The sequence below is a fragment of the Platalea leucorodia genome, assembly GCF_965183815.1.
Source record: "Platalea leucorodia genome assembly, chromosome: 4".
NCBI classification, from domain to species: domain Eukaryota; kingdom Metazoa; phylum Chordata; class Aves; order Pelecaniformes; family Threskiornithidae; genus Platalea; species Platalea leucorodia.
This window is the reverse complement of record NC_138826.1, coordinates 41,203,069-41,218,012: the sequence shown is the minus strand read 5'-3', so window position 1 is coordinate 41,218,012 and position 14,944 is coordinate 41,203,069. Positions and strand designations below refer to the sequence as shown.

The 14,944-nt window shown below is 40.1% G+C and overlaps 1 protein-coding gene across 2 annotated transcripts in view; it reads left to right on the top strand.

Annotated features, from left to right (window-relative positions):
- PRKG1 (protein kinase cGMP-dependent 1) overlaps positions 1-14,944 on the top strand; it is a gene marked incomplete at its 5' end in the record, with an annotated part of 513,851 nt that overhangs the window by 60,814 nt on the left and 438,093 nt on the right. For both annotated transcript variants that reach the window (XM_082311201.1, XM_082311200.1), the window contains one exon: positions 5,011-5,177. In XM_082311201.1, coding sequence (XP_082167327.1) covers positions 5,011-5,177 — 167 coding nt within the window. The remainder of the gene's footprint in view (positions 1-5,010; positions 5,178-14,944) is intronic.

The following is a 14,944-nucleotide window of genomic DNA, read 5'->3' as shown; positions in this document are numbered from 1 at the left end:
GTTCATATTGAAAAGTTTTATTTAAAGTTTGGAGAGGAACAGCTAAAGAAAACGTCTTGTGTATTTTTTTTTCTTCTTCTCTACTATTAATGCAAAATGAACTTTTTCTTTGCCTTTTTTGAGACTTCTTCCAGCCTGTCTGCCTAGTACATTGCTTTTCATTTTTTCTTGCTTTGCTCCAGCCTGATAGTTTAAAATGGTTTTGGTACATAGCTGTGGTGGTATACTTGTGAACATCATAAAATTCTGATCTGCTTCCAACTGGTCTGTGTCAGTGTTGTCTAAATTGAACTCTTAATTTCTTTTATTCTTCTTGATCCACCTCTGTTTAATCAGCTCTTGCCAGGAGTAGATTACCTGGAGAATGATACCTGTGTAGCTACCACAGCTCCCTTTGAACCTTGGGTTCCTGCAAACTCCATTGCCAGCTGACGCTGTACCAGCATGGTATGATGTGTCAAGGAGGGCTTTGCATTTCTGTAAGCGTCTCTAGATGTATACGGCAGTAGGCTTTCCATCCGCACTTAAATTCTTCCCTTCCTTAAACTCCGCAAGCAGCTTTTCCGATGTTGAAATAAGACCTTTTGGGACAAAGATTAACTTTTTGTTCTAATATTTATCGTACGTGCCAGAAGGTAGAAATCTAGCATAGAGAATGTGGGGTTTTTTTCTGTGGGTGAAGAGCATGAGATGACTATTCATTCTGCTCTTTGTAAAATGTAAATTATTGTCAGGATAACAACAGGCTGTAATACAGGGTTTGGTATTTTACTATGTACATTGCAAACCGCTGTAGCGTTAACTTTGCTTCTTATCTAGGGCTGCATAACATCTCAGGTTGTTTTTTCACATCTGCTACAAACCAAAATTTTTATCTTCCGCGTTCATGCTTGATGAGTAGCCAGCGGATATTAGCAGCAGGGTTTTGAGCAAAATGCTTGGCCAAGTTCTGCATTTTATGGCCACTGCAATAAGGCAAGCCTTTAATACAAGGCTTTTCCAGCATAGCTGAAACACAGCTTCTGTGCAGATCCGCCGTCTGCTGACACAGAGACGTGTCTGAATTTTTTTTCCAGGCATTTTGCTGCTCCTGAGCTGTCATGCTGGCTTGTTGGGGGGTTGGTGGCTGGCTCTGATCTGGCTGGAGGACTGGAGCAGCCCCCAGTACAGGATTAGGAGGTGTGTGAATTAATGCATGTTTATATGCATTGTTCTGAGAGGCATTTGCAAGCAGGCATACAGATTTTTACGTATTAAGTGTATTTTTAGCAAACTTCTTAAGGTGCTTTTTGCATGACTTCTGCAAATTACAATGCAATTAGCTTGTTCCTACTGTTGCCTTATTAATTACCGTGATGGACTTAAACTGATTTGGGAAAGGATGGATTGAGACCCCCTTTTATTTTTTTTTTTTTTCCTTAAACTGTTCATCCAGTCTCCATTGCATTTGATCATTAACCTTTCAGAAAAATAGTGATGACTTAGTGCCAGGTTCCTACCTCTGGAGAGTAAAGATGACAACAACTACTTTCTACTCTGAATGACCCTCTGCATTAGGAGCCGTTCAGTTCAGTGCTAAGTAAATATTCATGAAAATGCCCCCTTTTTAAAACGGGGTCATGTGGAAGTAATTGTATTCCCTTACAAATATTGTAGTTGATTTTGTTTGCAGATTGTTTCTATTAGAAACTTGAATCAGGAAATGCAGAATAAATACTATTTGAAAGTAAGAGGTAATGAAACAGCTGTATCTTGTTTAAACCACTTACTTGCAATAGCAAGAGTGTGTTTTTGACCATTTTAAATACCTTTTTTGTATTACTAGGTAGATTTGTGTATTCACACGTCTGGGATAGATGCTGTTTTAAAATACTAATGATTAAGGGATGGTGTGGTTCAGAAAAGCATTTGTTATGGAATAATTGTGAACTATGAGTTAATTTATATGCTTTGAGTTTCATTTCATATAAAAATACATGTAAAAGAAAAAAAAAAATCTATTTACTTGAAATTGCACCTGTGAATTATATTGAAAGAAAACCGCGTAATAAAATAATGTAGAAGTTGCTGAAGGCCTGGCATGTACAAGTATGTGGGAATGGTAATCTACATTGCATGAATAATTTTTTTGAATTACTAGAGTGACGAATATTCTCTTGCAGGGAACAATGGAGTAACTCTTATTGTAGCTATGACAATGTATTTTTAGTATCAACTAATTTTCAAATATGTCAAACTAAGCTTTTTATATTTTTTAAAGATGGATGGAATATTTCCTGATGAAAAGGTTTGTAGCTTACAAACTACGAAGTGTGATTTAGTCTGATGCAAATACACTCATAAATATGCAGTTTGGGTTGCAAGGTGCTTGTTCCTACAGCCAGCACTGTTTATGAGCAGCTGGAGGTGCTTTTTGTATTTGAAGCTCTTTGTATTTGAAGTCTCATTTTAACTAATTATCCTTAAATAATAATAACATGTATTTTGGTTGCGTTCAAGCGTGACTGAGTTATTATCCAGACCATTCTATGGAGGTACTTAATTTTAAGAAGCTTAGATGTGGCAGAGATGAAACTGCGTTATTGATGTCCTGGCCAGTGTGTTTTTCCTCTTAATGGATGTATTTCGTATTGTTGTTAAAAGGGTTTGAATGACTTGGTGGGCATCTGAGCTTTAATTTCTCTGATATTTCTATGTTGAAGAGGTACTCTTAGACTGAAATAATACTATTAAGCTCATAAATTCCCTAAGTTTGTTAATGTTGTGTACGTTTTGCTGCTTCTCCCCAAAATAGACTTCTAATGGATTTTCCTAGCCCCTGTGCTTCTCCTTCGCTGTCGTTTAGATGAAGTTTTCCGGATCCTTTTCAAATCCTTCGCTGTGCTCAATTCTGAAAAGAAAAGCATTGTTTTTTACTGAGGGCCTCTAAATTAACAGGGGAGGTCATGTCTGAATTCCCTCTGGTCTCATGTGGGTATTCTTACAAACACTCCACTTGAAAAGCTGACTTTATCAAGGAGAAAGCCTCATTTTGAGCCTTGGAATGAAATAAATGGCTGAAATTGTAATGCTAGTTGATATGACTAATGCGAAAGCTTTTATTATGCTTTCCTCTTCAGCAGGCAGTTTGAGTAATGCTGATAATTAGTGCCTTTGTTAGGAGGATTTGAGGGACCTGTGGGGGTGGCTAAGACCAAAAGAGCAGTACTGAGTCAAGGCATACATCGAAAGTGTAGTCTTGCCCTAGCACAGGAGGACGGAATGAGGAAAGCAGGTTATCTGTCATCTGGTCAGCCTTACAAATTACCAGCTTCTTGCATTACTGAAAGCAAGAAGCAACACAGATGTAGGTTTTTCTGGTGATTTTTATTTGCATGCACAAGGAATTGGAGTGGCAGTAGGTGACGACAAATTAAATTTCTCAAGAGCAAAAGGGTTTTGTAGCAGTACAAGTCTGTGTCGTCTTGCAGACAGTACTTGAAAAGTCTGGTCTGCTTCCCATCCTGCGCTTCTGCTTGGTCAGTAGTGATGGACTCTGATGTAAAGTTGCGTGTTTTGTTGAAATAACCTCAAAACTATGAAAAGCATAAAAAGCACCTTAAACATTAACAAATTGAATCTGTGCTCCATATAACCTTGCTGCATATTTTAAAAGGACTATAGCACAGGCATAATATCTCCCAAGGCTGTCTGGCTGGTTTTGGTCTTCTGAAGTCCCAATTTGGCTCTTTTTCAGGAACACATGATCCATTAATGTATCTTTCTTTGAAAACCTTGTTTCGTATTCATATTTCAAAAAGATAAAACTCTTTTGAATGCATACGCTCTTCAGGTAGCTGTCATCTGCCTGGGCTTTGTTCACATTAGCAAATAGTTCAACCTACAGAAGTGGAGCTGCAGAGTGAGAAATGAAGGGCCAAGCACCTGGTGTCCAGCCTGTAGGTGTTTTAGGGGCTTTAGTTTTGGTCTAGATCTAGATTTAGCATTCTCTGTTGTTCATTTGCACAAGTTGCTTCAGGAGTTTTTTGCAAAATGTCATAACATGGGGGTTATGCTGCATTAGCAGATGGATGAAGTTGAACTTGACAGTCTGAAGGGAAGATTAGAGGGTTCACCTGAGCATGACTCACCGTGTAGTGAGCACTTTAGTTGTAGAAATTGAAAGAATCTCAGGAAAATCAGGGAAAACACGTCAGTGGTTTTGTTGCACATTTTCTGTCATAACATGGCACTGGAAGAGGCACCTCTAGAGACAGCAGGTTGTATAACATACGCATATAGGTAGTCTCCCAGAGAATGCGTGAACTTTGAGTTCTGAAATCTGCGTCTTCAGAAACAACTCCTTCCTTACTCAACTTTGCAAAGTGGCTACTAAGAACTCCAGACTTTCAATCCAATTGCATGCCAAACCAAAACTGCATGTATAATTCTATGCACACTAATCCAACTTCAGAATTTTCCATTTAGTCATCAAAGAAATTAATTAATGTTGGTGTTATTCCTGTAACAGTGATGCAATTGAATATAATGGCCTTCGGTATTTGATTAAGACTCAAAGAATCAGTGCAGTATTGCACTTTTGTGTGCTCCAGTTTGTATAATTTAATAGAAAATATAATAAACTAAGTCATAAATCCTTTAACTTCTTGTTTGTATTTCCTTTCAGTTTTGTATATGGAAGATAGTTCAAGTAGCTATGTTATTCTTTGGTGTTATTATAGATGTGAAACTTGTAGCTAAAAGAGGATCTTGCAATCACATGAAATCTATTTTTATTTCAATACTTGATGTATCTAAAACTTATTTACAAAAAATAATTACAAGTTAACATTTCTGTAATTTTTTTTTACTTCTCTGCAGATGGACTTTATCAGATTTTTAGGGAAAATATTGAAATTTTTTTCCAAGGAAATACTTATTGGGGCACTGTGCGGTTGTGCTAAAATTCACATGCTATTAATGAGCTCGGCTGATGGACACGTGGATGAATCTTGTCTTTTTTTGCCACAGGTCCAAGGAGCTAATAAAGGAAGCGATCCTTGACAATGACTTCATGAAGAATCTGGAACTGTCTCAGATCCAGGAGATTGTGGATTGTATGTATCCCGTGGAGTATGGCAAAGACAGCTGCATCATCAAGGAAGGAGATGTGGGTTCCCTGGTGTATGTCATGGAAGGTACAGTTTAAAGAGCTAATATTTATATTCTTTTTTTCAACACATACAGAGATTAAAACTTTATTTCATGGGAAAAACCTTTTCAAAGAAAGAGGTTAAAGACATTGTCTAAATATGGTTATTGAAAAATTGTGTGGACTACTTTTGTCTGGAAAATTTCTGACTAGATTTGTGTGCCTCCCTATATAAAGAAAGAGGGTGAAAGCTGTTAACCTTGCACTGAGATCCGTTGGAATAAACCTCCACTAAATATAGTTCTTTGGCTTTGAGGCAATACCAATGGTTTGCTATATAAATTAGGGACTTAACAGAAAGAATGGTGTTACGGAAATTGGAAATGACTGTAAAACAAGGAGAATCTGGTCATGGCTCGCTGCCTTATAGGGCATTGTGAGGACAAGCTAATAAATGTTGATAAAGCACATGGGGCTCTCTGTAGAAGCAATGCATTGTATAATAGAAAATGGTATTTTTCTGTCCTGTGCACAAAATAAGTGTAGCATGTGCAGTTTAGCACATCTGATTTGTCACAGTATGTGTTGTGGCAGGGTTTTGTTTTCTTGGTGGAATGCAAGAGCGGTGGATATTCTGTTGTTCTTGGGAGCCGTCAGGTTCCTGAAAATCTTTTAGTGGGATAAGTGTCGCCAGTGCTCTGCCCCTTCAAAATGTCAGCTATTTGCATTTTGTGTCTTATTCTTTCCAAGTTCTAACTCTTCACATGTCAAGTTGGGAATATTTTATATATGTGGTTTTTTTTTAATGGAAGTGCATGTTCATCTATAGGAGTTAATAAGCTTGATCAAACCTTGTGTCCATCTACTACAGCATCCCTCTTCTGAGAGTGATTGATAATGAGTTCTGAGGCAAATGTCGCTGTTTTAATTCGGATAATGCAACAAGTGAATTCTCAGTTTGATTTGATACAATGCAAACAGATAGATGCTTATAAAATTCTTCTTGCTCCTTATCAGAGCCATCTGGTAGACTTGCAAGCATTTTGGCCAGATAACACCTAAGGGGAATGGAGGTTCTCACTTGCCCGTATCTTTTGAGCAAATATGGGAAAACCACAGGTTATGTATAACTTGTGTGTTTATATGTACATGCACAAATTCATTTCCTAAATTGTTCTTTTAAACAAAAGTATTTTCAAGGCAGTAAGCCATCCGTTAAACATGGTCTCCTGCCAAACTCTTAACGCTATATAGTTGCAAATGCTCTTCACTCATTTCCCAAAGCAGCTTTAATGTTTTGTCCTTTTAAGGTCAAGTCCTTTCTCAAGGCACAGGTTTAATTCCTTCAGCTTTTAATATTTTTACATTTTGCACATTGAAATGGTATTTTGCTTTATGAAGTACTTAGCGGGGGATGCCAAACCATATTATATGTTTCCACCCCCAGCGTTACATGGAAAGGTTTATGTTTTTCCAATGCTTCATTTGAATACAGAGACTACTTTGATGAACAGGACCTGTTCTACTGCTAATAAAAAACTGCTTTAAAATAATAGTTGAATAGGTTTTTTTTTTCATAGTAAAACGTGGAGGTTTTTTCACTGTATGGCTCTGTGCTTGCTTCCCAAAACACCACCATGTCAGAGGCACACTCACTGTATTTTTGCTGCGTGGCTAGTTTTGGATGTTGTGTTCAATGTTGTCCCTTGAAAAACCCCGTAACAACAGGACACCATTAAAATCAGCATTATACTTACCTCCTGCTCAGCCTCTTCACATTCTTTGGAGAAGATTTTGGGGGGATTTATGGGCAGAACTATTTACACCACTGTTTGGAGTACTGAACATGGCTTGGTACTCGGATGACCCTTTGTTTGATACATCTGATGATGAGGTACTGTAACTGTCACTTCCTTGAATTTACCAGATGTTTCTAATTGTTGGTCCAAACTCTATCCCTTAATTCTTGATTCTTGTCTTCTAAAACAAATATGTGTCAAAGACAACTTTTGCATCTTTTGGGCACTTGAGCTTATCCTTGCTCTTCTGGCAGCCTTCTATGTATGAGGGCATGACTTGGCTCTCCCCCAGTCTTTGGTTGGTCTTGTAACTTAATTTAAGATTATTTAGATAGCTCCGTAAATATGCATAATGCTTTACAAACAAAATTATGAAGAGTTTATAGTCTATGTTTAGACATAATGCAATGAGTGATGATGAAGTAATGGAAATGGAAGAAGACATTATCAAATGGGTTGGATTGTGGTTATGAGAGCAGGCTCACTAGCTCATTTTGGCTTATCATTCTGTGTCCTCTCAGTTATTAACACCCACCACCACCCCCCAACTATAAACTTTATTCTTTACAAAACGCTACTGGAGAAATCCATCTTTATGAGTACTACTGAGGTATTTTCTTTTCTCAAAAATCAAATAAATGCTGCAAGTGCTTCTTCCATTAATTCCTCTTTCTTTCCTTGCTTCGGCTTATAGCCATGATTAATATGGATAAAATTACTCATGTAGCGCATTTGATAACCAATACTCTTATGCTTGTTTATAATTTATGATTCAGCGTTTAGATAGAGCCTCTTACCAGAAGTCCAAGTTATATATTGGTGATGTTTCCTTAGACTAATTTTAAATCATAATTTAAGTAAGATGGATTTGAAAACATCCATCATTTTCACCGTTACTTTCTGCATTCTCATTTATCATGGTGAAGCAGTAGTAGTGTCTGTTTTAATTTTCCCCTCTAGACACAAGGACTCTACTAGTCCCGGTGAGACCTTTATAATTATGATCCCTGAATATTTTGTTTCTTTACCATGGATGTTAAAATACATACGTATGTGGCAGTGGCTGAGCTCGGTGAATCTTCAAAGGCTGATGAGTGTTGACCTCCACACTTTTTCTTCTTCACTATGGCTTTATGATGGTAATTACCTTTCTGAAGGTAATTCCAGGTTTGCTATGTTCCTTGGGTGGGAATGGCTGCAGCATTGTACCTCAGCAAAGAGCCAGCAAAAGGCTTGACTCCACTTTTCCATGTTCTCTTTGGTTCTAGCAGAAAGGTAATTTCATGCTGTCCGATACTGGGTTTCCATGTGCAGTCATTTTTATTCGTGCACTTGCCCAACCCTACCCACACTAGCAGGCTTGACTCTTTCCCCTCCAGTCATGTGCTCCCATGCATGTGATGACCAAGTAAAAACTCTATATTCTTTGTCCTATTTTTCCATGTCTTCCATCAGATTTCCTGCCCTCCTTGTATTTCTTTTTATTATCAGGAGCCAGAGCAGCACTCGTATGAACCAACTGGACTCGAGAGATGAAAAATACAGTGAAGTTTGAGAAAAGACTGAGGTTATTGAGAACGCAAGAAAAAAAATCTTTCATGTATTTCGTTATTCAACCTATTATGTGTCAAACTGCAAAGCTGGGCAGAGAGAAGTGAAACACAGTACAAGAATACAGGAGGAAACTGGAAATTGTGATTTAGATGGGGAGAGGAGGAAACTGAGAGAAATGTTCTTGGAGTAGAAATGGTGAGGTGCTATTAGAGGGAAATCAGAATGAGGTAGTGTGTTCAAAAGGAAGATGTTCTCTATCTGCAGTATGCTGGCTAGAGGCGACTGTTGAGTTTGAGAGGTAGGAGTGTGCCTCTTGCATGTGCCGTGCTTCAGCTGAATCAGAATCAGTTCCAGCAGGAGGGAAATACCCACCAGATTGAGGAGCTCTCAGTTTAAACACCTTCTGACATGCACGTGCACTGATCTGGGAGCTCGCTTTTCAGGGTGTTTGTAGCTTTTAAATTGTGCAAGGCTAAGGGAGCCTTGCACAGTACTGTTTGTTAGTCTCATTCTCTAAACCCAGTAACTGGTAATATGCTCAATCTCCTCTAAAATAGGAGGCTGCCCTAGTTCTGGTAGACTTCCCTCTCCTTGCCCTGCATCTGCACTTTCTGGGCTGGCATTGCATTTCCTGAATCTGAAAAGTTTTGTGCAAAGACTTTCTTTAAAAAAAGAAAAAATAAAAATAAAAAAAAAAAGGAAGGAAAAAAGTCATTGATTTATAGGTAGGATTTAACTGGAAACTTGCCTGTTTTTCTGGCGGGCTCCTTCCTGGGCTTTCATGAGATGCAGCCCCGAGGAGCTACAGAATGAGTTATGCTTGTTGGAGAGCCCTTCTGGGTCCCTCTCTCTGCCGTGCTGCACTGAGGCAGATGGGGTCCTAGCATGAAAGCCCAAGGATCGCTGTTGCTACCAGGTCTGAAGCCTTGGAAGTACTGGTTGGGCTGAATTTGGGCTCTGAGTCTGCAGTGAGAAAACAAAGCTATCAGTCAGGAGCCGAAACTGAAATCTCTCAGCAAGCAGAATCCCAAATTTAGGCCTGCTTTGCTTTTAGTTTTTTGCTTCTGCGCTGACTCTAGCAGTAGTCTGTGTCCTCCTCGTCGGACTTCTACCTCTTGGAAAATAAGGGCCCCCAACTTGCCTGTTTTCAGACCTTCAGACCTTGCTGGCCCCACCATGTCCCCGTCCTTAAAACACTATATTTCTCTAGCATCATCCTTGTTTACTTAGTTTAGCCGTCTGAGGTAACTGGGTCTGATGGATTTGTGGCACAGACCACCTTAGAAATGCCTTATGTATTAAATGCAGATAGTCAAGGATATATTTATTCAGTTAACAAAATTTATGAGGTTGATGCCAATGTATTTCTTCTAGAGGGGAGGGAAACCCTAATAGGAGGTACCAACAGAGAGGCACAACAACCTGACGGGCTCCATAAAAGGCACTATTAGATAGGTGCCAGGGTGGGAGAGTAGGTAGCATCGCAATCAGAGCCCAATGGAAAGAGATCTCCTTATGGCTTTATACTTTACCTGACCTCAGGCAGGGTTTTTGCTATTTACAGACTGTTCTTTGCATTTTAAATATTTGTCTGTTCCTTAGCAGTGGTGCTGTCATCAGGTATCTATCATCTGTGTGATCATTAAATAGTAACACAAACTAGGTCCTATGCACGTGAAAGACTTCTCAGGAGAGAGACCTTGATTAGGATGTGGAGAGCCGTTGGATTTGGGTGGTCATAGCAACCCGTGTTTCCCATACAAGTCGAGCATTTCTCTTTCACTCCAAAGTTTTCCCTTAAGCTCTATGGGAAGGAAGCTGGTTATAATGGACTCGAGGCAAACAGCATGCGTCCATTTGTCTTGTGTGGCTCTCATGAACTACGGAAGAAGGATTTATATGAAGTAACAAGGTAGGAACTGGTATTTCATCAGGTTCTGAAATGGTTTGGGGCAGGGAACACCCTTTAATTCCCCTATGTTCGTTAACTAGCAGGAGAACCCCACAACTTTTGCATATTAACTGAATTGGGTAAAGAGATGCCCTTAATCTGCAGCAACACCAAAAAATTTCCCTTATAACTGTGCTTTGAAGGTGGAAATTAACTAACTTATTTGTGATATAAGCAAGTATTCATTAGGGGCTGAAATTGCTGGAAGCATTAAACATACATGCTCTGACCACCTACAGCAACAGTATTCCTCCAGGGTGATGAGACTGGTAGTGAAAAGGGGGACGAGGGATGCTGTGGCTTATACATCTGAACCAGTCTATACTGGCACTCTTGACTCTGCAAGTAAAACAATTTTAAGAATTAAATAAACTTACAAGAAATATTACCTTTCTTATAAGAAAGTATATTGCTGTAAGAGTGGTTAACAGATTGTTTGTCTTAAAATTGAAGTTTCTTTCAGAGCCAAAAAAGGTTCTTGCTGGTTAATCATATTCTGCCTCTAAAATTAGTCCACCACCTCCAGTTTTCTTTAAGGGAAAAAACCAAACATTTTCCAAGTTCTGGTTTTGCAGGTTTGCATTTGTGGACTTAAAGCCTTCTTTGGGCATAACATTTCTAAAATTTTCTGAAAGCACTTAAAAATGTGAAAACTTGGAAAGGTCTGTTTCAGAGAGATCCATCTAGATCTGTACCATGTTGACAGGTTTGAGTTATGTGTGGGTGTTACCTCACACTAATGAGGATAAATGTGATATCCCACATCTGAAACCAAATGTTTCCTCTTGTGCTCCCTCTCTGTCTGAACCTGTCAACTGCAGTATGTCAAATTTGATGGTTGCATTATGAAAGGAAAATATACCAGCAGAGCTGTAGATAAATCAGGTGACAAGGTACAAGTTTTAGGCTCTCATGTGAATAACAGTCATGCTGTTATAAACAGATGTTCTAATTTTTTTAGAAACTATATTAATAGGTGTAAAGAGTCCTCCTTTTATGTTTGTTGCTATTCCCATAAAGTATGGAAGAAATAATACAGTGAGCCAGGGGGAAAAGGAAGGTTAAAGTACTTGACTTAACTGTTTTCCTGCTCATGATTTTGTATTGGCAGTGGGTGCTGTAACATCCCCCTGACTGTTTGTCCTTCTGCAGATTAATATTGGGGCTACACCTCTGCACCACAGCTTGAGAACCTGAATGAAGAAAACTAGCTCCACCAATACCCTGTGGGCTTCTACTTCTGTAGGCATGAAAAGGAAAGAAGCAGCTTTTTAAGAACCCATGTTGAGAAACAGCCTACACTTCCCCCAGCCCTTGTTTTAGCAGTTTTCCCTCTCTTTAATTTAATTTTATGTTTGTCTTCAGTCATGGAGATTCACCTGTTATTTTTAATGGAGACTTTCCTTCTTGCTTCATTCTTGGTAGCTTCTCCAAAGCAATGAAGTGTCTAATTGTGACTTCCCATGGGAACGTGGTTTTTTTTGGGGAATCAGAGATGTCTTGGGAAGGAACATATTCCTAGAAACTGCAGGATTTGACAGGATGTCAAACTTGGTGTTGATAAGGGAAGACAAACAAAGTCTCCGTAGCCATTTGAACTACAGAGAGAAATGCAAGAGGCTGTAGAAGACCGCCCGGTGGCAGAGCTATCTGGTCTCAGATGGGTGGAATCCTCAAAGCAACTCTTCAGTCTCTGGGGATTTTTGCTGTTGAATCAAGACCAAAGCAGGCATATAGATACTGTCTGTGTTCCTCAAGACATCACCTTGCTGTCTCCTGTGGGTTATCACAGCCTTTGCCCAAGTTTTGTGACCCTGTAAGATTTCATCATCAATCCATTGGCCGATGCACTTATCCTTATTCTGACTTCTGAAGGTGTGCTGGAGCGTCTCATCCTTTTCTCTCCTGTTAGCTTTTTCCTAACTGTGCAGGTATGTGATTCCCTGCCTCCCCCGCCACTGGACAATGATCACTGCAGACTTTTGGGTACTATGTGCGGTCATCCACAAATACTGCGTCCAATCGTCTTTATGTCACTCTCCCTCCGAACCCTCTTTTGTCTCTTTTTATGGACTACTCTCATAAGGATCTGATTTAATAGGATGCAATTGCTCTTCTAGCCCTAGGGTCTTCTGAGTCGGTTCCTTCTCAGAGAAAGGATTTGGTAGGACTGATTCTTCTAAATGAAAGAGAAGTGGAGGAGAGAGACCTATTAGGGATTTAAGTAGGCTAAATGACTTTGTTCCCAAGTGCAAGTCAGAATAGCAAAATGGGGGCAGTAGTACTGCCACCTCAGTGGAGAGAGTGCATCATCTCTCTTGACCTGCACTACATTTATTTTTATATTGCTGTATATTGGTACTTGCAAGAGGTCCCTTACTTTATTATGGCTTGCTACTATTGTCATTGCAAAGTCCAAATGCATGAGCTTCTCCTGGCCTTGTTGGTACTCACTAACACTGATGGTGATCACCATTCATCTCAAAGAAAACCATACTGAGGGGCTTGTTGTCCCCTGTCCGTCTGTCCGCCCCCCCCCCCCCCCCCCCCCGCTTTGGTGAAAGGATGCTGGCTGGAACAAACTGTATAAACTCTTTAGTGTGTTTTTAATTTGTTTAGTCTCCGGGGCTAAGAGTGAATATGCATTTTCCGGTTCAGTCAATTAAATCCAGAGACATTGGCTGAACTCTGTGTCTGCTGGGGTGTTTCAGGTCAGTCTCATGCTCCGGGATCATACCCGGAGAGAGGGAGTTGAGCCTGTGCAGGTAGGGATTTGCCTGGCTGCATGCTGGGTTTTGTCATGTATGCCCAAGTAGTGTCCTTGCTAGACATCCTCGAGATTGGTGGTTCTTCAGACCACCATGAAGCTCCTGCCTTTTTGGTGTAGGACCAGACATTTTTCAGTGCTCTTTCCAAATATATTCCTGATAATGTAGCTAGGTCCTCTGATATATGTTCCTACCTTTCTGCATCTCCCAAGGACACTTGGGGAGGTAATAATAGCTGCATCCATTGCAATCAGGGCTTTTCTAGCACAATTGAGGCAGTTCTGCTTCTAAGACTTGTTCTGCCTTTCAGTACGAGTGTTTCGGGCCCTACCTGAGTCTCTAAGCCTCTTCTTGAGGGATTTGGATCTGCCTTCCCAAGCAAACGTCAAAAAATAGCATCTCATTGCACAGGTGTTAGGTGGATCTCGAGATTGGAGAGCATTTGCTCGGTGTCCATAAGGAGCACTGTGTAGGAAGGAATCAATTAGACATTTATAGCAAAGTGGGATTTTCTGCCCAGTGTGCCAACAAATCACTAGCCTCTGAAGCACTTGCCTTTCACAGGACTTTCCATTAGTTTGTGAAAATGTACTGTGGCAGCAGTTTCTTCTTTGCACTCCTCTGTTTCATGTTTTCAGCTGCTTTTTGCTTCTTTTTTCTTCTTCATCCTGCTATTGTAGAGTTGGGCAGGAGTCAGATCAGGGTTTTTCCTGTGGTCAGAGATACTGCTCCTCGCTGGAATCCTGCAGCCTTCATGGGTTTTCCATTTGAATCTTTGTTTTCCCATGGACATAAGTGGTTTAGTGGTCGTCACTCCCCTGGGAAATTGTCAATCACTCATCAGTAATCCCTCCCCACATCTCCCATGTCCAGTGCTGAGATCATTACATATCAGGGCAAGACCATCTTCTAAGGCTCTCTGGGCTTAAGACATTCTCTAGGATTGCTGTCTTCATTCCAAAGATTACCCTACTGCAGAGCAGACTTCATGAAGACTTGCTGGAGAGGACAAGGGCAGAAATACCAGGTGTCATTCCAGGTACTCAAGACATCTCAGTAGCTGCCTGTGGGAAATGGCCCCTCATGGAACAATCAGCGTTGTAGGCTTGAAGACCATCCGAGTGGCATTCCAGTGGCATCCCAGGAGTATTCCTAGAGCTCCTTACGATACGAATGTGCATATGGGCCAAAGGAGCAAGGGAGGTTACCAACCAGACTCCTCAAAATGTGCTGTTGATCTATATGTTCACATCTGGCACTGCATCCCCTCTATCTGTGCTGATATACATGTTCATATCTGGCACTGCATCCCCTCTATTTCAAGAGTCCTGGGGAGGAGTCTGTAGGGCAGAGGAGTGAAGGGTTGAGATCTCAAAACATTTCTGGTTGCTTCTCTTTCATAACACACTATTTGGTTGGTATATCTCTTTGAGGATTTCTGTGGAGTTTAGCCCACCTCCTTTGGAGTAGATCAGGTTTGTTTCTGACCCTTAGTTGATGCTTTGAGACTGTTTTATGTCTAGCCTCAATATTTGCAAGAAACTTGTAATGTTACTTTGAGACCTGCTTATCTTTAAGGTAACAATTTTATTATTTTTAGCATTGTTTAGTAATCATACTTTTATATCACTTGCCCATAATTCCAGTCATGCCCTGGACTAAGCATGGATGAAAAAGGACAATTTAATACATATGTTTGTATCAACTGTGTCTTGATCTACTTGGAAATACTCAGAGCATC